The 20,387-nt window shown below is 45.0% G+C and overlaps 1 protein-coding gene across 1 annotated transcript in view; it reads right to left on the minus strand.

Annotated features, from left to right (window-relative positions):
* SREBF1 (sterol regulatory element binding transcription factor 1) overlaps positions 1-6,851 on the minus strand; it is a 68,863-nt gene extending 62,012 nt beyond the window's left edge. Inside the window, 1 exon segment of the mRNA XM_043982780.1 lies at positions 6,442-6,851. Within this exon segment, the coding sequence (XP_043838715.1) occupies positions 6,442-6,538 (97 nt within the window). The 5' untranslated portion in view covers positions 6,539-6,851.
* Between the last annotated feature and the right edge of the window lie 13,536 nt (positions 6,852-20,387).

Below are 20,387 nucleotides of genomic sequence, written 5' to 3' on the forward strand. Positions count from 1 at the left end.
TAAGTGACTTGCCCAAGGTCACACAGCTAGTAAGTGTCTGAGGCCAGATTTGAACTTGGAGTCCTTGGGACTCCAGGTCCAGGTTCTCTGTCAAGGAGACCCGATTAGGGAATCATTCCAATAGCCCAGGAAATCAGGGGTGTGCTGATAAATGTTACGCATAACACATTTTAAAATTTTTATCTGCCCAACATTATTAATGTCTTCTCCATCACTTTCTTCAATCTAGACAATTGTCAAAATAATCAATCAAGCCCTGATTTAAAGCATTTACTTGCTATTTACTATTATACTTATTTGCATATCATTTGTTATTTATATAATTTACTTATATTTATATGCATACCAGTTATATTTATAGAAGTTGCTTATATGCATATTATTATATTTATAGAATTTACTTATATTTATATGCATATTATTTATTGTGTTTATAGAATTTACTTGTATTTATTATTATATTTATATACTGTTTATTACATGCATAGCATTTACTTATTTATAGCATTCCAATGGGTAAATGCTCACATTGAACACATACCAGCTATTTCTCACCAGCTGGCTCTCACATCCCACTGGATGGGGGCCTGATGTCAGATCTTGGCTGCTTGACTAAAAAGAAAGACATCAGGGGCAGCTAGGTGGCGCAGTGGATAAAGCACTGGCCTTGGATTCAGGAGGACTTGAGTTCAAATCCAGCCTCAGACAACTGACACTTAACTAGCTGTGTGACCCTGGGCAAGTCACTTAACCCTCATTGCCCTGCAAAAACAAAAAGAAAAAGAAAAAGAAAGACATGCCTCCAAGGCAACAAAGGCAAGATCCCACACAGGATTGGCTGTGTGGGGTGAATGAGATTGAGCTCTTTAGGATAATACCAACGTGGTGACCCTGGGGGATTAGAAGGAAGGTGGTACCTTTGACAGAAATAGAGAAGTTTAGGTGAAAAGATAATGAGTTCTGTTTTGAACAAGCTGAATTCGACATGTTTCCAGAACATCCAAAGGGAAATGGCCCATAGGTCATGTGGGGCTGAAGCTCAGCAGAGACTCATCCTGGATATGAAGATCCGGAGTCATAAGTATAGGGACAGGGAAACCCATGGGAGCTGAAGAGGTCACTGAGAACCTCTAAAACTCAAGTCTCCTCACTTCTTTCTTTTTTTTCTCCTCTTTTCACTTCTTTTTCCTACCTTTCTCCTCACTTTCTTGATTTTCTTTTTCTTTTGGTGAGGCAATTGGGGTTAAGTGACTTGCCCAAGGGTCACACAGCTAGTAAGTGTCAAGTGTCTGAGGCCGGATTTGAACTCAGGTCCTCCTGACTCCAGGGCCAGTGCTCTATCCACTGTGCCACCTAGCTGTCCCTCTCCTCACTTTCTTGCAGCACACTATGTCACCCAGGATTCCTTCAAATCTCAAGTGTCCTCAGTACATTTAAGTAAGTAAAGATTAGTAAAAATTCCATTTTATATCTTATCTAGTGAGTTCGACTGCCTAGAAGTCCAGCTTCAGAGCCAGTCTCCAATTCACACCCACTTCTCCTCCATTCTGTTCACACACACCCCCACCCTCCACCCCTCTCATCTCCCCCTCCCACTCACCTAGGAGGTGGGCCCTTCCCTGGAACTCCCCACCCCCTTGGGCTACCTTCCTTTCTCCATATTCCCCTCCAAGGCCCAGCTTCTAGAGGAGTTATCTGTTCCCCAGCCTTCCACTAAAGCTAACCCCTCCAAGGTCATTGGACATCCTCCTTATCTCTGGATAAATTAATTCAAAGGCATTTCCCGTCCCCTCCCCCCTTATCAAGCCTTGACCTCCTTAAAATCACCCCCTCTTTTTAAATATTCTCTTCTCCCACTTGGATTCCAGAGATGCTGGGTGCACAGGGTTCTTCCCAAACAAACCTCTCTAACCACTCCCCCCCGGAACCTTATGGCAGCTCCTCCTTAAATAACAGGCCAGGGCCTCTAGCCCTTTCCTCTCTTGACACTCTCCCCGGATGTTTTCATCCACTCCCTGGGTTTCAACTTTCAACTCAATTCGGATGACTCTCAAATCTATCAAGTAAGCAAGCAATACAAATTGATTAAGCACTCACTGTGTCACTGACCTTCTAGCACTAGTACCTGGGCCTCAACATGTCCCAAACCGAACTCATCCTTTTCCTCGAACCAGCTCCTCCCCCAACTCTAGTCCAGTTCTGTCAGTGGTATCACCTGGGGTCATAACCTCAGAGTCATATTGGACTCTTTCCCTCACTCTCCTAATTTGTAGGACATCAGGAAAAGTACCATCTTTGGAGTCAAGAATCCTGGATTCAAATTCTAGCTCTGCTAACTTACTAAATGTATGACCTTGGGTGAGTCAGGAGGGGCTTGACCGTTTGGTCTCTTACCTGATTAGATCTAGTGGCCAAGTCTGGTTCATTCTAACTCCTAGAAACCTCTCACATCTGTGCCCACCTCTACAGCAGCCTCCCCAGGCCAAGCTGTCACCTCTTCTCACCTAGATTACTGTAATAGCCTCTCAACTATTCCTGTTTTTCATCTATCCCTTCTCTAAATTCTTCCTTCACACCAGTGCTATCATATTATTGGGGCAGCTAAATGGCAAAGTGGATAGAGTACCGGGCCTGGAGGCAGGAAGACATCTTCCTAACTTCAAATCCATCCTCAGATATGTACTAACTGTGTGACCCTGGGCAAGTCACTTAACCCTGTTGGCCTCAGTCTCTCATCTATAAAATAAGCTGGAGAAGGAAATGACAAACACTGCAGTATCTTTGCCAAAAACAAAACCAAATAGCGTCAGGAAGAGTCAGACATGACTCAACAACTAAAATATTCTTGACACTGCACCACTGTGATTACATCACTTCTCGACTCAAAAATCTTCACTGCCTTCCCCCAAAGCCCGTCGGATCCATTAGAGATACTTAACCCTGGGGGCAGCTAGGTGGCACAGTGGATAAAGTACTAGCCCTGGATTCAGGAGGACCTGAGTTCAAATCTTGCCTCAGACACTTGACATTTACTAGCTGTGTGACCCTGGGCAAGTCACTAAATCTCTGTCTACTTCAAGTTTGCTCCTCTGTAAAATAGTACCTACCTCCCAGGGATGTAGTGAGGATGAAATGAAGTACTATTCATAGAGCACTTAGCACAGTGCCTAGCATATAAGTACTTATTTCACTTCCTTATTGGCCTGCCCTCAGTCCCCTTTGCTGGAGCAAATTCCCCCTGCATAGAAATGGAACTGAGTTCTCCAACCCCAAAAGCTCCTCCTAAAATTCCTCTCTCCCTTCAAAGTTCAGCTCAACTCTCTCTTGTAATCTTTGAAAGTGATTCCTTGACTTGTCTAGACTTTTCTTTCCAACTCATCTATCAGTCCATCAAGCAGCAAGACTTCATTAAGACATCACTATGTGCCAGGCACTGCACTAAAAAAGCGCTTTACAAATATTATCCAGAGAAACAAAGAAAAGGCAAAAATAGCCCTTGCCCTCTAGGAAGCGGCATTAGGACGGAGGAAGCAATATGTATACAAATAGGAAGAGACAAGATACATATAGAGTAAAGGAAGGTTTAAAGAGAACTGCTGCTAGGGGCTGGGGTTCTGTAGAGGGTGATGTCTGAGCCAAGTCTTAACAGAAGCCAGGGATGCTAAGAGGTGAGGAGGGAGGGGATGGAGGTCAGAGAGAATAAAAGCACTGAGGCAGTAAATGCAGTACCGTGTGAGGAAGATAGTTTGTGGAAGGGAGTGACATGTAAAAAAATATTGGGGGGGGCAGCTAGGTGGTGCAGTGGATAGAGCACTGGTCCTGGATTCAGGAGGACCTGAGTTCAAATCCGACCTCAGACACTTAACAATTACTAGCTGTGTGACCCTGGGCAAGTCACTTAACCCCAACTGCCTCACCAAAAAAAAAAAATTATATATATATAAGAAAGGCAGGAAGGGTCCAGGATGGGAAGAGCTTTAAAGGACAACATTTTTATTTGATCCTAGAGGGGATAGGGAGCCAGTGGAACTTAAGGAATAGGGCAGTGACATGGTCACTTTGGCAGCTGTTGTGAAGTATGGACTGGAATGGGGAAAGTGATTTAGATCCTAACACGGGATATTATCATTTGAATAACCAATGAACAGCCTGTTTGTTCCATTGGTATCCATGCAATGTCAAGAGCTCAAAAGGAAGATCTCCAACATGTTGGGTGGACCTATTGAGGAGTTTTCAGGAGGAAACAGAACTAGATGCAACTAAGTGTTGCAAGAGATAGAACTATGCATCTGGAATCAGGAAGAACTGAGTTCAAATTCAGCCACAGACTCTTACTAGCTGTGTGACCTTGGGCAAATCTTTTAACCTGTTTGTCTCAGTTTCCCCATCTGTAAATGAGTATAATAAAAGCCCCTCCCTCGAAGGCTTCTGTGAGGATCCAATGAGATTGGTAAGAAGCACTTAGCAGCACAGTGTTCTGGCACATAGTAAGTGCTTTATAAATACTAACTATTGTTATTATTAGCTATTATTATTATTATTATTATAAAAGAATGGGCAGGCAGGGATGTCAGTATTGTCCTTTATCTGTGTAAGTATATTCCCTTACCTGGCTATAAATTCCAAGGGAATGGGCACCTCTCTAATCTAAGAGACAGCTGGGTGGTGCAGTGGATGGACTGCTGGACCCGGGCCAGGAAGGCTTGAATTTAAATCTAGTATCAAACACTTAGCAGATGGGTAACCCTGGGCAAGCCACTAAACTTCTTTGCCTTAATTTCTACCTCCCTGGGTAATTGTGAGGATAAAATGAGATAATATTTGTAAACAACTTTGCAAACCTTAAAGCCTATATAAATGCCAGCCATTGTTCAGTTATGTCCTACTCCTCGTGATCCCATTGGGGTTTCTTGGCAAAAATACTGGGGTAGTCTGCCATTTCCTTCTCCAGCTCATTTTACAGATGAGGAAACTGAGGCAAACAGGTTAAGTGACTTGCCCAGGGGCATACCACTAGTAAATTACTGAGGCCCTATTTGAACTCAGGTCTTCCTGACTCCTGTCCTCCACCTAGCAGCTATTAATGTTCATCTAAACTTTCTATCTTTTTCCATCTCTTCCCAGCCTCCTCCACCCCACCCCACCCCCAGGAGAATGCTCTGTACCCAATGTTATCCAACAGGCAACAGGCGTTATCACATAAAAAGTTTATTGTTGAGTGAATCTTCCAGAATCGAAAGCCATCTCTCACTAATCTACCACACCCTAATCTCCGCCATTCCCACTTCACTAATCAGTGCCTCAGTTCCCCAGTTTATGAAAGAAAAATGATCTGGCCCCCAGTAAAATATGCATTTTGATAGAATCAGAGCCCTGTTCTTGGGAGTTAGGACTCATGAGTCTGGGACTCCCATTCGCGACTTTCACCACCGTGACCGTGGCCAAATCAATCTGGGAGCCTCAGTTTCTCCACATGAACACAATACCTGTAGTACCAACCTCGCAGGGTTGTACTCAGGACCAATCGAGAAGTTTGAAGTAATGTGCTTTTGCAAAGCTTAAAGGGGCTACAAGAATGTATAATTCAAGGCCATTTCTGGCTCCCAGCCACCGGCTAATCGTAAAGTCCACGTGTATGGGCCAGAGAACGCGGGCTTAGCTTTTGCTCAGAAAACCCCCATCCGGACTCTGGGACGTTTGTCGGGCGGCTACTTAGGGTAGAATTGTTGGGCGTCTGCGGACGGTCTTAAGCCTTAAACCCACACCCCTCCAGTCCCGTCTCCTCCCCTCTTCTCCCCCTCCATCCCCCGACCCCCACCCTCTCGCGGCAGCCCGCAGCCAGCAGGGCTCAGTGAACTCTGGCGAGCCAAGGGAATGACCGATAGTAACCTCCCTGACTGACGCTGACGTCACGAGCTCCAGGGCCCTCGAGGGGGCGGGGCTTGGGCCGCACAATTTAGTAGCCCCCTTCGCCCCAGCCGCCCCGACAGGCGTTACGGCTTCTCCGGGAAGGGATGAGTCCCCCCACCCCCACCCCCCTCAGTCCGGACAGCGGTCCGGAAAAGGGTCTGGTGGGGGGAAGGAATCCCAGTCTCCAAGTGTGCCCCCAGACGGCGAGTCCCCAACCGTGCGCGCATCCCAGGGACTCGGTGCCCGCGGAGATAGATGCACAAACACACGTAGACACACTCCGCAGCCATGCACCGAGTCCCAAGCCACAGACACGCGCAGAAGCACGAATACACACACGTCCTCGACGCCGAGGAACAGCCAAGACGGGCTGAGGATCCCGGAGGGCTACCGCCAGTCCCGGGGAGGGCAACGGGGGGCGCGCACAACCCCGTCCCTCGGGCCATGCATCCTCTCCCAGCCGGGCTCCCAAGCGTCCAGGTCCACGGAGAGGATCCCCGGCAACCCCCTTCCTCCCTCCCCGGCACCCACCTTCGATGTCACTGAGCAGAGCCGAGTCGATGTCACTGGACTCGCCCAGGGCCAGGGAGGGATCCAAGGCCGTCTCGTCGAAGGACAGGCCATTCATCTTGGCGGCTGCAGGGGGCCCGAAGCTCCGCCGCCGCCGCCTCCGGTCTGCCGGACCCCGGACGCCTTCTCCGGGCTGGGTGGCGTTCCTCTCCCCACACCACGCCTCTCCCGGTGCCTTCCCTTAGCTCTGCTCCATGGACCGCACTCTTCCCGAAGGAGAAATCGTGCGCGCCCCGAACTCTCCCCGGGCCCGCCGGCGTGCAGTGGCCTCGCCCAGTTCCTGAAACAAAGTTAGTGCCAGGGTCGCCACCCGCCCGCCCCCGGCGCCATGCCCGCAAAAAGTTGGTCGCTTAACTGCCCCGGGGAGGGGGAAGGGAGGGAGAGGGCGCGGGGCGGGGCGTCGGTCCCGGGTGTCTCCACCCCACCCCATCCTGCCCCCCACCCCCCGCCCTCGCGTTTGAGTGACAGCCCCATCCCGAACTCCGAGGCTCTGGGGACGCTCGAAAGCGGAGGAAGGAGTGGACGAACCGGGCTACCTAAGGCCTGGGCAGCGCAAGCCCGCTTGTGAGGACCACGTGGAGCTGGGAGGCTGGACCTGCAGGGGACTGTGGGGTGAGGGGCTCCGCGCCGCGAGAGAGCATGGGGAGCACGGGGCTCTGCCCAGTGTGTGGCGGCTCTAGGGTTCCGGGCCGAAGTCAGCGGGGGGATTGGAGGGGGCCCTGGATGCGCAGGGCAGCTCGCCTGTCTGGCACCCTCCTGAGACCCCCCTCCCGCCTGGGAAGCGCTGGCTCGCTAGAGCCCCCCCCCCAGCTCCCGAATTTGTGAAGATCCCCGACTGTGACTGATAGCCCTGTACTTGCAGCTTCCTGATCCCCTAGTCCCTTCCTCCCCCTCCTCCGAGGGGAAGATTCTCATTTAGATCCTGGAGCACAACAGCCAAGCCTCCCCACGGCTGGCCAGGTTGGGCAGATCACCTGGAGCCTGCCCGAAAGGAAGCGATCTGCAGATCCGGACACCAGTCATATATTCCTGCCTCACCTTCACTACCTTTTAACTGGAGAGAGAACTTGAGGTCTAATCCAATGGTTCTCAAAGTGTGGTCCGAAGACAACTGGAGGTCCCCAAGTCAAAACCATTTTCATAATCATACTAAGAAGTCAATTGTCTATTTAAAATGTACCTACCTTTTCCAACTGCTTATCCGTGTGAAGCCGGATTTTCTTTTTATGTGAAGAGCAAACCAACATGTCTCATTCATGCCAAAGCAGATAGGAGAATCCTATTTAAGTCAGAATATAAAATAAACTCTTCTATTTAAATTAGAAGTTAAAAAGATATGCAAAAATATGTTAAATAATCCCAGTCTTCTCACAGATTTTTTTTTGTTTTGGAAAATACAGTTATTTTTCATAAAACATGTTATTTATGTTAAAATATAATAGGCCTATTATTCATTTAAATTAAAAAATATATTTAAATTTTCTCAGCCTGTAGTTCCTAATACAGTAAATATCAAAAGATATTAACTCACATAAACAAAAGCTCTTTGAGGTCCTCAATAATTTTAAGAATGTCAAAAATAGACCAAAAAATGAACAGCCACAGGTGCTTCATCTGTAAAACTAAGGAGTTGGCTGAGTTTGGTGGCTCATGACTCTAGTTCTTACTACTAGGGAGTCTCAGGCTGGATAATCACTTGTTTGGTAGTTCTGAATTGCAATAAGTCTAAAGCCTGTTATTGGGATGTTCCAATCAGAAGTCTAGCAAATACAGTTAAACCCAGGGGAAGAGTGAGTGCCTAAAGAGGGGCCAACAGAAAATTGGGCCAAGGTGTCCCGAAGGTCAGAAACCTGGGTGAGAGATAAGGAGACACAGTCTAAAAAAAAAAAGTAGTCGGTGAAATCTTTATTTCAGCAATGAAAGTCTCTTCCTTCTCTGAGTTGCTGTTTCAATAGCCCCTCTAGAACTCTTCCTCCTCCATTCCACCAACTGACCTCCCTGGCTTTCTTTAAGTCCCAACTAAAATCCCATCTTTTACCTGAAGCCTTCCTTTTTGTTAATTATTTCCTATTTATACTGTATAAAGCTTATCCTGTAGATATTTGTTGGCATATTAGGCATGTTGCCTCCCCCATTAGATTCTAAACTCCTTGAGGGCAGTGACTTTTTTGCCTTTGTTGTTTCTTTGTTTTCGCAGGGCAATGAGGGTTAAGTGACTTGCCCAGGGTCACACAGCTAGTAAGTGTCAAGTGTCTGAGGCTGGATTTGAACTCAGGTCCTCCTGAATCCAGGGCTGGTGCTTTATCCACTGTAGCACCTTGCTGCCCCTTTTGCCTGCTCTAAGCACAGTTCCTGGCACATAGTGGGCACTTGATAAATGTTTAATGATTGGCAATGGTTCCCTCTGTGATACATTTTGGCATTTGGTTTTTATCAAATTTTGATTTTAAAAAATTTTCCTTTTTTCACATTTTTCACATTTTTTTATTCCTCCACTAAGGTCTTATTTTAATGCCTGGTATGTCAATGATTGTGGGTTATAGGTCCCACAGAGGAACAAACAAATTCTAGTAGTCCCTATCAAATTAGGCCTTGGTGATGGGGGATCCACAGACTGTGTGTGTGTCAGCCTCCCAAAGACCAGCTTAGCTCAACTTGGAGAAGGTCCAACGCTAGAAGCAATTTTTTCTCCTTTAAGCATCTCATGAAAGGTGCAGAGAGATTACAACATCTGTTTCTGGGGTGTATGCCTTCTTGTTTTTTATTTGTTGTTGGGAGGGGTTTTTTTTTTGTGTGTGGTGAGGCAGTTGGGGTTAAGTGACTTGCCCAGGGTCACACAGCTAGTAAGTGTCAAGTGTCAGAGGCTGGATTTGAACTCAGGTCTGCCTGACTCCAGGGCTGGTGCTCTATCCACTGCACCATCTAGCTGCCCCAGGGTGTTTGTCTTCTTAACTAATCTATAAGTTTCTTGTGGGCAGAGACTTTATGCTTTTGTGTGTGTGTGTGTGAGGCAATTGGGGTTAAGTGACTTGCCCAGGGTCACACAGCTAGTAAGTGTTAATATCTGAGGTCAAATTTGAACTCAGGTCCTCCTGAATCCAGGGCTGGTGCTCTATCCACTGAGCCACCTAGCTGCCCCTAGACTTTATCTCTTAATCATTTTTATTCCTGTGCTGAATAGAGTGACCCAATAAATACTTTGTTGATGTTTAGATTGTGCTCTGATCTCCCTTCTTTCGGGATCCAGAGCTAGGTTGATAATCAGTAGTTACTGGGCATTTGTCTGGATGACTTCAGCTCTGGAGATGGGTGAGTTTTTCTCAATCTCTTCACCCAGTCTGGGGAAAGGGTAGATCTGGAAGACTTGAGAGGCATGATACATAATGTGGTTTTCATCAGACAAGCAGTTATAAGTACACATTGCATTTTTCATCCCTTTTGAGCCAAAGGAGGCATACATCAATGGTGGCCCAAGCTCCCATCTGCTTCCCAGATTCCTATAGAGTAATAAATACATTTAATGTCTCAAAGCACCTTCATCCAACATCTCTTATCCCTTGTCCTCACTGTAACCCTCTGAGAGAGATAAGGGAATATTATTTTCATTTATTTGACAAGGGAACCAAGTCACAGAGAGTCAGTAGCAGACTTGCAACTACTACCTTGGACTACTGATACTCACACTTCAGTTCCTGTGCTAATTCTTAAAAAAATTTTTTTTTTACTTTTCATTTTATTTTTTCTCAAGTACACACGAACAAAAAATGTTAACATTCTTTTTAAAAATTTTGACTTTAAGGGGGCAGCTAGGTGGCACAGTGGATAAAGCACCGGCCCTGGATTCAGGAGTTCCTGAGTTCAAATCCGGCCTCAGACACTTGACACTTACTAGCTGTGTGACCTTGGGCAAGTCACTTAACCCCCACTGCCCTGCAAAAAAAAAAAATTTTGACTTTAGGGGTGGCTAGGTGGCGCAGTGGATAGAGCACCAGCCCTGGAGTCAGGAGTACCCGGGTTCAAATCCGGCCTCAGACACTTAACACTTACTAGCTGTGTGACCCTGGGCAAGTCACTTAACCTCAATTGCCTCACTAAAAAAAAAAAAAAATTGACTTTCAAATTCTCTCCCTCCCTCCTTGAGAAGGCAAACAAGTTGATATAGATTATATATGTTCAGTCATGCAAAACATTTCTGAATTAGCCACGTTGCAAAAGAAAACAGACCAAAAAAAAAACAAAACCCAACCCCAAGAATAATAAAGAGAAAAAAAGTGTGCTTCAATCTGCATTCATACACCATCAGTTCTTTCTCTGGAGGTGGGTAGTATTTTTCATCATTGAGTCATTCAGAATTGTTTTGTATCATTGTATTGCTGAGAATAGCTGTTATTCACAGTTGGAGAATGGCTGAATAAGTTGTAGTATGTGATTGTGATGGAATTTGTCTTGTTCTTGTTCAGTTGTTTCAGCCTTATCTGACTCTTCGTGATCTCATATGGGGTTTTCTTATCAAAGATACTGGAATGGTTTGCCATTTCTTTCTCCAACTTACTTTACAGATGAGGAAACAGGTAAAGTGCAGTAAGTGACTTGCCCAAGGTCACACAGGTAATAAATATCTGAGATTGGATTTGAATTCAGGTCTTCCTGACTCCAGTTCCACTGTTCTATCCACTTCATCACCTATCTGTCCTTGTGATGGAATACTATTGTGCAATTAAAAAATGATGAGCAGGGGGCAACTAGGTGGCGCAGTGGATAGAGCACCAGCCCTGGATTCAGGAGAACCTGAGTTCAAACTGGCCTCAGACACTTGACACTTACTAGCTGTGTGACCCTGGGCAAGTCACTTAACCCTCATTCTCATTGCCCCACCCCAAAAAACAAACAAACAAACAAAAAATGATGAGTAGGATGCTTTCAGAAAAACCTGGGAAGACTTACATGAACTGATACAAAGTGAAATGAGTAGAACCTGTGCTTGTTCTTAAAGACAAATTGTGTCGCTTAAGCTTATAGAAAAATAGGCTATGTAGCCTACTAGAAAAGGGAACATGGAACACATATTTGAAAACATTTGGTCACACGCTTATTTGTTACAAGAATCCTTGCATTTTCTTTTTTTTGTTTTTGTTTTTGTTTCTGTTTTGTTTTGTTGAGGAGGGAGGATTTAGGTAGGGGCAAAGGGATGTAGTAATAGTATTCCCAAAAAGAAAAGAAAGGAAAGAGGATCATTGAAGCATTTTTTAAAATGCACAGAAGAGAATAGAAGGAAGTTCTGAAGGAAACACAGAAAAGCAGGGCAACTTTGAAAATAACATGCTGAATTTAGTATATACCTATATTTTTAAAAGAGCAAGCTGCATGTAATAGATTTATATTTTAACATGTATTCTTTTCCTGATCTACTTTGTGTATGAAAATGTTCTTTTTTAAAGTGTTCATTAAATACAGAAAAAGATTAAAATAAACCAGATAATATAGAGTCACCCTTTTACCTCCCAAAAGACAACTAAATGCCCAAAATGCTGGTTCACATCCCAAAATTTGCTGTTAGCATGTATTCCCTTGGTTCTGAGATGTTGTTGATCTTAGAGCCAAATTCCTAATAGATTCTGACTTGGCTGCCAATTCAAAAGGGCTGTGATAGTCATCCCATCTGACCAGCTATAGCAAAATATTCCCTCCCTCAGAATCAGAGTAGAACACCATATGGGTACGGCAATGGTGATAACAAAATAAATTTATAACATTAAACCAGTTCATTTCTTCCAGATGGGCAAGTGGTGCTGAGGGTTTAGTTATGAAGAAAACTTGGATTTTGAATAGAATCTTAGTGTCAAAGGGAATCTTAGATAATATCCAGTCCAATATTCTCATTAGTGACTATGGGAGGTTCAGAAAAGTGAAATCACCACCAGAACCAGGATTTGCCCCTTGAGACTGGAGGTCCATCTTCTGTATACCAATACACTTAGGAGAGAGGTTGCTAAGAGAAGTTCTTTGTGGAATCCTGAGTTTACCAGCCAAGTCAAGGTTCAGATAACTATGAAAAGAACTGTTACTAACTGAGGTCAAGGCAAAGATCATGAAGGGCCCCCTGTCTTGCTTTGGCATTGAATCCTCAGTGCCCAGCATAGGACTTGGCACATAAAGGGCTCTTAATAACTGCTTTTTGATTGAGCTATGGACCCTGCTACTCCAGAGATGGGAGGATCTGAGAGGAAACCAGCAGGGGCCTGGGAAAGACAGTAGGGTGAACATGCAAGAAAGGACAGTTGACTCCAGTGGCTGGAGCCAAAGGAGAGATCTTCTCATTGTAAGGGGAGTGACAACAGGAAGAACTTGGAAGAGATTTAATGCTTTAAATCTGTGCCAAGCTAATCCAATAATGTGATTGTAATTTTGAAGTTTCACATGTGGACGATCTTCCTCAAATCACTCCTTCTATAGGAAGTATTATGCTTTAAAAATATGGGCAGCGAGGACCTGAGTTCAAATCTGGCATCAGACACTTGACACTTACTAGCTGTGTGACCATGGGCAAGTCACTTAACCCCAATTGCCTCACCCCCCCTCCAAAAAAAAATATGGGCAGCTAGGTGGCAAATGGATGGAGTACCAGCCTGAAGTCCTGAGTTCAAATTTGGCCTCAGACACTTACTAGTTGTGTGACCCTGGGCAGACCCTGTCTGCCTCAGTTTCCTCTTCTGTAAAATGAGCTGGAGAAGGACATGGCAAACCACTGTAGTATCTCTGCCAAGAAAATCCCAAATGGAGTAATAGAGTCAGACACGATTGAAACAATTGAACAGCATAGTGCTATACTTGAAAACAGCTGACAACTGGATGTGAAGTGTTTCAAGTGACAGGATTAGCAAGGTGTACCTTTGGAGAAGAAAAAGGTAGGAAAATTAAAATCTCAGAAGTATCCCCCTCTGTAACTCTCCCTAGTGGCTACAGTGGAAAGTTAGCCATAGAAAAGTCACGGAGTTGGGAAATATGGGGGAAGGGGGTTGTAGTTCTGTTTGAAGGCCACCCATTTTGTTAAACCAAGAGCCACCTCACAATCAGTTGTTATTTGAGAGTTCAAGGAAGGACCTCTTCACCAACTAAATATCTCCCTTCAGTGATGCCATGGGACTCTGATTGGGTAAACATCTATCTGCTCCCTTGAGCCTGTAGTACCTCAGACCTTTTTCAGATAGAAATAATCTGGGGATGCTGGGCACCACAATGGAGGATGAAGAAGAGGCATGTGTGGTTTTCATTTTCCCTATCCCTACCCCTTCCCCAATTAAGAGGGAGAAAAAGTAACAGAATACAGAGTTTCTCCATTTAAATTTCTCAAAGGTCATCCTTGTTCTAAGGCTTTGGGGTCTTTTAGCAGTTTTCTGACCTCCCTGAGATGCCAATGGAAAGTAAGTGATTTGCAGAGACTTTGAAATCTTTTAGAGGGACAGATCCCAGCCTAGATCAGGGCTGATGCAACTTCCTACTTCCCCTCCTCGGATGGAGCATTTGGAGGTTGAAACCCCACCTCACTTCACCCAGTCCCCTAAAAGCTGGACAATATCCAAAGTACAAGGGTCTAGGGCTGGTTAACTGGTAGCCTAAACAGAGGAGAAGAGAGGAAAGGAGAGCAGAGGAGAGAACAGGAGAGGAGAGAACAAGAGAGGAGAGAAGTATGGAAAGGAGAAGAGAGGAGAGGAGGCTCTAGTATTTAGGAGTGGGGAATGGGGAAGAGGTTAAGAAGTTCCTAACCTTCCTTAGCTGTGGGCAACCAAGGCCACGTTTGATGTTCCAGGGACACTGCTGTATAACCACTCTCTCACACAGGACTCAGTCAGTACCTATTCCTGCCAAGCCAGGAGTGAGCAAGAAGGGGTGAGTGCAAACCAGGGATCAGTAGAGAGGCCACATAGCATAAAAGATATATGAGCTGGAGGTTGAGAACCACAAGGCTGCTATTTGACCTTGGTCATTTTTCTCTCTGGGCTTGTTTCCATATCTGTAAAGTGGGCATAGTAGGGATTTTGCTGAGCTGAGACCTGAGTGCTTTGGAAATGGGGAGGGCTTTCAATAAACAAGTACTTATTAAGTGCCTACTATGTGCAAGACGTTGTTATTATGTATACTGGAGGGAGGGTCTTAGTTTAGGGTTCTAACCCAGGTAAACAGTATGTACATGTATAAGTATCCATATAGAATATATCAATTTAGTAAACATTTATTAATCATCTATTCCGTGCCAGGCACGGTGCTATTCGATAGATACAAAAAGAAGCATCTAATGGGGAGACAACATACCAACCGAACAAGCTATCTACAGGATAAATAGGAAATAATTAAAAGAGGGAAGCCCTGGAAATGAAGAGGGTTTGGGGGGAAGGCTTCCTACAGAAGGTGTAAGCTAGGACTTGACGAATTCGAGGTGGTTTTGGAGAGACCTGGCCCCGGCAGAAGGGGGTGACCCTGTAGATCACTGCAGGCAGCTGGGGAGTCCAAGATCAAGGGTGAGAGGCAGAGCAATTAATTCCCGGCCTGGCGGGAGGGGGAAGAAACTGAGTGTGGAGTATAGTTTATTATGATCATTATAAGGAGTCCCACCTACGGAAGGGAGAGGCCCGGGGGTACAGATGGGGGAAGGGAGAAGGAGAAAGGGGTTTTAAGGAAACCTCCCACCCCTAAGGCCACTAAAAGCTTTCCCAGACGCCCAGAGCCTGGCTCAGCCGAACCACGTGTGGCCGGGGCGGAGCTACGGCTCGAGTAGCCAATGGGCGGGCGCGAAGCTAGACTTTTTTTCCTGGCAAAGTTTGGTTCCCGAGCGCCGGGGGAGGGGGAAGGAGGGAGGATCCCCGCCCGTAGAACCAGGGAGGAGCAGCCAATAGGCGTGCGGGGCCGGAGTGGAGTGATTCGGCATCACGGCTCCCGGCGTGACGGTGACCTCATGTAATCCTCCCGGGAAGCCTGCCATTGGGTCACATGCCCCCCGCGCCCTGGAGGGGGCAGGCTGGAGGCTGCGACGGGCTCTTTTCCCGGTCCTACGCGTGTTCCAACTTCGGGCCGCGCCGTGCACCTGGCGTGGGGTGGGCGGGTTCCGTAATCCCCTCGCCCCACCCCTCTGGGGATAGATCTCTGGCCTCGCAAGGATCCTCTCCGACCTTTCCCCTGAGAATCCTAATAATAACAATCATTACTAATAATAGCTTGCATTTATATAATGGGCCAGGGTTTCCAAATCGCTGGGTATCTGAACTCATTTAATCCGGGTCAGGAAACCGAGGTAGACAGGTTAAGTAATTTGCCCAAGTATCCCATAGCTAAATAAATATCTGAGGCAGAATTTGAACTCGGGGTATTGTAATCTTTAAGTCTTGTATTCTATCCACTTCTCCACCTAGCTGCCCATAACAGAGAATGCTATATGAGTTGGAGGAAAAACCAGTCCAAACTCAACGTGTCACTTGAACTGTGACCTGGGTACTAGGGAAAAAAACAACGACTGGCCAAGACACTGTCAGCAATACTTGAAAGATCGGGGAACAGGGTACCTGCAGGAATGGAGAAAGATATGTGTCGTGATTTTCAAAAAGAGGCAAGAAATTATCATAAAATCTACAGGGCAATGGGCTTGACAGATTCTTTGGGGGAAATTGTAGAATAAATCATGATAGAAATTAGTCAAGGAAGAACACATAGAAGAGGCAGTCGTCAATACAAAGGGCAGACATGATTTGAGTACTCTTATTTCCTTCGAACCGGTAGACCAGGGGCATACTGTAGACATAAGTTCTTTAGATTTTAGTAGAATATTTGTCAAGGTATGCCATTCAGATGGAAAAGTTGGAGTGATATAGACACATGTCCAAAACAGAACTAATAGTTTCACAAAGATTTGTTTGTTTCTCTATATGGTACCATATTACTCAGGTTCAAACTCTTAGAGTTATCCTTATCTCCCCCCTCTCACCCCACGTCTCTAAAATTTGTTTTCTGTCTCCACATCTCTTATCATATGCCCTCTTCACTCTACACACATGGTTACCACCTTATTTTAGGCCCTCGGCACCAAATTTCTCTCCAATGATGGATCACCCAAGTAAGAGGAAGTCATGGCATTGACTGGTGCAGAGATGGCAAATTTTAGGTTATTTTCTCTGCTTGCAAAGCCCAGAGACTGTTGTAATAGTCTTCTTTTTTTTTTTTTTTGGATGGGCAGTGGGGGTTAAGTGACTTGCCCAGGGTCACACAGCTAGTAAGTGTCAAGTGTCTGAGGTCAGATTTGAACTTAGGTCCTCCTGAATCCAGGGCCAGTGCTTTATCCACTGCACCACCTAGCTGCCCCCTGTAATAGTCTTCTAATTGGTTCCACTGCCTCAAGTCTCTTCCCTATTCCAGTCCATCTTCTACACATCTACAAAGAGATCTTATCAAAGTGTAGGTCTGATCATATCACCTCCCTTACTCAGTAAACTCCAGTGGGTCCCCATTACCTCTAGAATCAAATATCAATTCCTAAAACTCTTCACAACTTAGTCCCTTTCTGTCTTTCCAATCTCACACATTCTTTCTCTTCATGTACTCTACCATCCATTAATATTGACCTACTGGTTACTTCCAATACATGATGCTCCATCTCCTGTCTCATCCTTTTTTTTTTTTTTTTTTTGGTGAGGCATTTGGGGTTAAGTGACTTGCCCAGGGTAACACAGCTAGTGAGTGTCAAGTGTCTGACGTCAAATTTGAACTCAGGTCCTCCTGACTCCAGGGCTGGTGCTCTATCCACTGCACCATCTAGCTGCCCCTATATCTCATCCTCTTTGCACTGGCTATCACCCCTGCCTAGAATGTTCTTACAACTTGTAATTTCCTTGAAGAAAACTTAAATGCCACCTTCTTCAGGAGTGTTTCCCCAGTTCTCCCAGCTGTGGATGACTTTCCCTCTAGGGTTATTCCATCAAATCTATATGTATCTTGTGTGTATATATATATATATATATATATATATATATATATATATATATATATAAAACTCCTTACTTACATGTTGTCTCCCCCATTAAAATTTAACCTTTGGGAGGGCAAGGATGGTTTTCTTTGTATCTTCAACACCTAGCACAATGTCTGGCACCCAGTAATAGTGTAGTATTAAACACATAATAATGCTTCTTGGTTGATGGATTGGAGGATGATAAATTAGATGGGTTTGGAGATGGCTAAATGAATGGACTCAAATCGTCATTAAAGATCCAAAGTCAACTTGGCAGGAAGGACACCAGTTAAGGACCCCAGGGACCTGTGCTGGGAACCTGTCCTACTTAACAGTTTAACAATGACTTGGATGACATGCTCATCCAAATTCACCGATGACACCAAGGTGGAAGAGATAGCTGATACACTAGCCAATGGAGTCAGGATTCAAAAGCCTAGAACAATGGGCTGAATTTTATAAGAAGGATTCATTAGGATTAATGTAAAGCCACATACCAGTTCAAAAATTCAACTTCACAAGGACAGGCTACCTTTGGCATGGCTGGATAACATTTTTTTTCTGAAAAAGATCTATGGATGAGCTATAGTGGACCTCAAGCTTAATAGGCCAACAACAGTGTGATATGGCAGCCAAAAACATTCAATACAGGGGCGGCTAGGTGGCGCAGTGGATAAAGCACCGGCCCTGGATTCAGGAGGACCTGAGTTCAAATCCAGCCTCAGACACTTGACACTTACTAGCCGTGTGACCCTGGGCAAGTCACTTAACCCCCATTGTCCCGCAAAAAAACCAAAAAAAAAACATTCAATATTTTCCAGAAATAAGGAGATGATAATCCCTTTGTACTCACCTTGGTCAAGACCACACTGAAAATAGTGTTCGATCCTGGCCACAAGGGTTGATAAGCTGAAACAAGTCCAGAGGTGGGTAACCAGGAGGATGGTGAAGGGTCCTAAGTCCCTATCATATGAAAATTGACGGAATAGGGTATGTTTAGCCTGAAGAACATTCAGGGAGACCCTAACTGTCTAGTTATTTGAAGGGTTGCCATGTTGAGAGATTAGACTTGTTTTATTTGGGCTCAGAAGGCAGAAGTGGGAACTAGGGGTAGAAGTTGTGCATTTAGGTTGAACATCAGAAGAATTATCCAAAAAACTAGTGCATTTCAGTAGGGGAGTGGGTTCCTTCTAGAAGTGGTGAACTGCCTGTCACTGGAGGTCTTCAGTAGAGGCTATTAGATATGTCCTTTCAAGGCTTCTTTTTGGATATGGGTTGGTCCCTTCCAACATTAAATTTCTGTGATTCTGTGGTGACCTAAAGAGACTCGGTGACTTCCCTTAGGGCTATTTGGTGTTGAGTCAAAAGTTCCAGCAGGAATCAGAGACCAGTCCAGGGCTCATTTCTACTGTCTCATTATCTGGGAAATGAATTCATATTCTTTTTCCAGCTGTAGGGTCTGTAGTCTCTTCTATAGTCAAGTTTCAACAAATGTAAAGTAGAGGCAAAGGAAAGTATCCCTCCTTCAGCAATTAGGAGTTTCTGCCAGATCAAGTCTGTCAAGTGCTTTGAGCTCCTTGAGAACAATGAAGGAGAAAATGAAGGTGGAACTATGCTACCCTGGAATCTGCCAACAAGAGACTCCTTTCTTCAGGGCCTCCAGTACATTCAAGCTGAGCTTTCCTTTTTCAAAGGTCTGGGTTTCATTTACTTTCCCATCCTCCCTCATTTTCTCCAATTCTTCCTTCCCCCCACCCCCTTTTTTTTTAATGGGACAATGAGGGTTAAGTGACTTGCCCAGGGTCACACAGCTAGTAAGTATCAAGTGTCTGAGGCTGGATTTGAACTCAGGTCCTCCTGAATCCAGTGCCGGTGCTTTATCCACTGCTCCACCTAGCTGTCCCCCTTCCTTCCCTTTTGAATATACATTGACCTTCACTCCAAGTCAGGGCTTCTGGAAGCTTCTTAGGACTATTATAGGCTTTAAAAGTCCTGATGAAGTTTTTTTTTTTCTTTTTCTTTTTTGCGGGGCAATGAGGGTTAAGTGACTTACCCAGGGTCACATAGCTAATGTCAAGTGTCTGAGGCTGGATTTGAACTCAGGTCCTCCTCAATCCAGGGCCAGTGCTTTATCCACTGCATCACCTAGCTGCCCCCTGATGAAGTTTCAAGACATGTTTATGTGCCCAAACCTTTGAAGCCCTGTGTGGGATCCTGAAGACATGTTCCCTGATCTCAGCAAGTTTTCAATCTAGGTCAACCCGATCTCTTTCATAATGTAGATTTCACTAAGGAGGTTTTACTATGTAGTATCCTGTGATTCAATGCAATTAATATGATATTCTTGTGAATAAGAATAGAGATTGTAAAACTCTTTCATTTGGACCTTGTTTTAGAGCAGGCCGATACAGGTTGGGTGACTTAGGTTTGGGACTAGAATGACATGAAACACTCCTAGACCATCATTTAACAAAAGGTTTACTTAACAGTAGCATGGAAGAGATATTCAGCAAGGATACAGCATCATTTCAGTTGGGCACATTTTCCTCACCTTCTCATTTGCCAGTGACACCCCTGGTCAGAAAAGTGTCTAAAGGCTGAGAATCCTTAGACTCCTTGAGATCTTAAGTCTGAAAGACCTGCTTCACTGCCTTTCAGAGAAAAATCAGTCTAGCCTGCATAGGGGTAAATATTGCTTCTACCAGAAATCTTATGCAATATGTCTTCTGTGACATTTGTTCATTTCAGGCAAATACCTACCTCCCCATTTACCACTACACTTGATGTCAATAGTTTGCAGATGGTTGAACAATGTCACTTTTATGGTGACTTCTGTCATTGGAACCTTGCATGACTAACATATACACAAAGGATACCTTGTGTGAAGAGAAGCTTTGTGCCTCATTTTCCCCTA

The sequence above is a fragment of the Dromiciops gliroides genome, chromosome 1 (assembly GCF_019393635.1).
Source record: "Dromiciops gliroides isolate mDroGli1 chromosome 1, mDroGli1.pri, whole genome shotgun sequence".
NCBI lineage: Eukaryota > Metazoa > Chordata > Mammalia > Microbiotheria > Microbiotheriidae > Dromiciops > Dromiciops gliroides.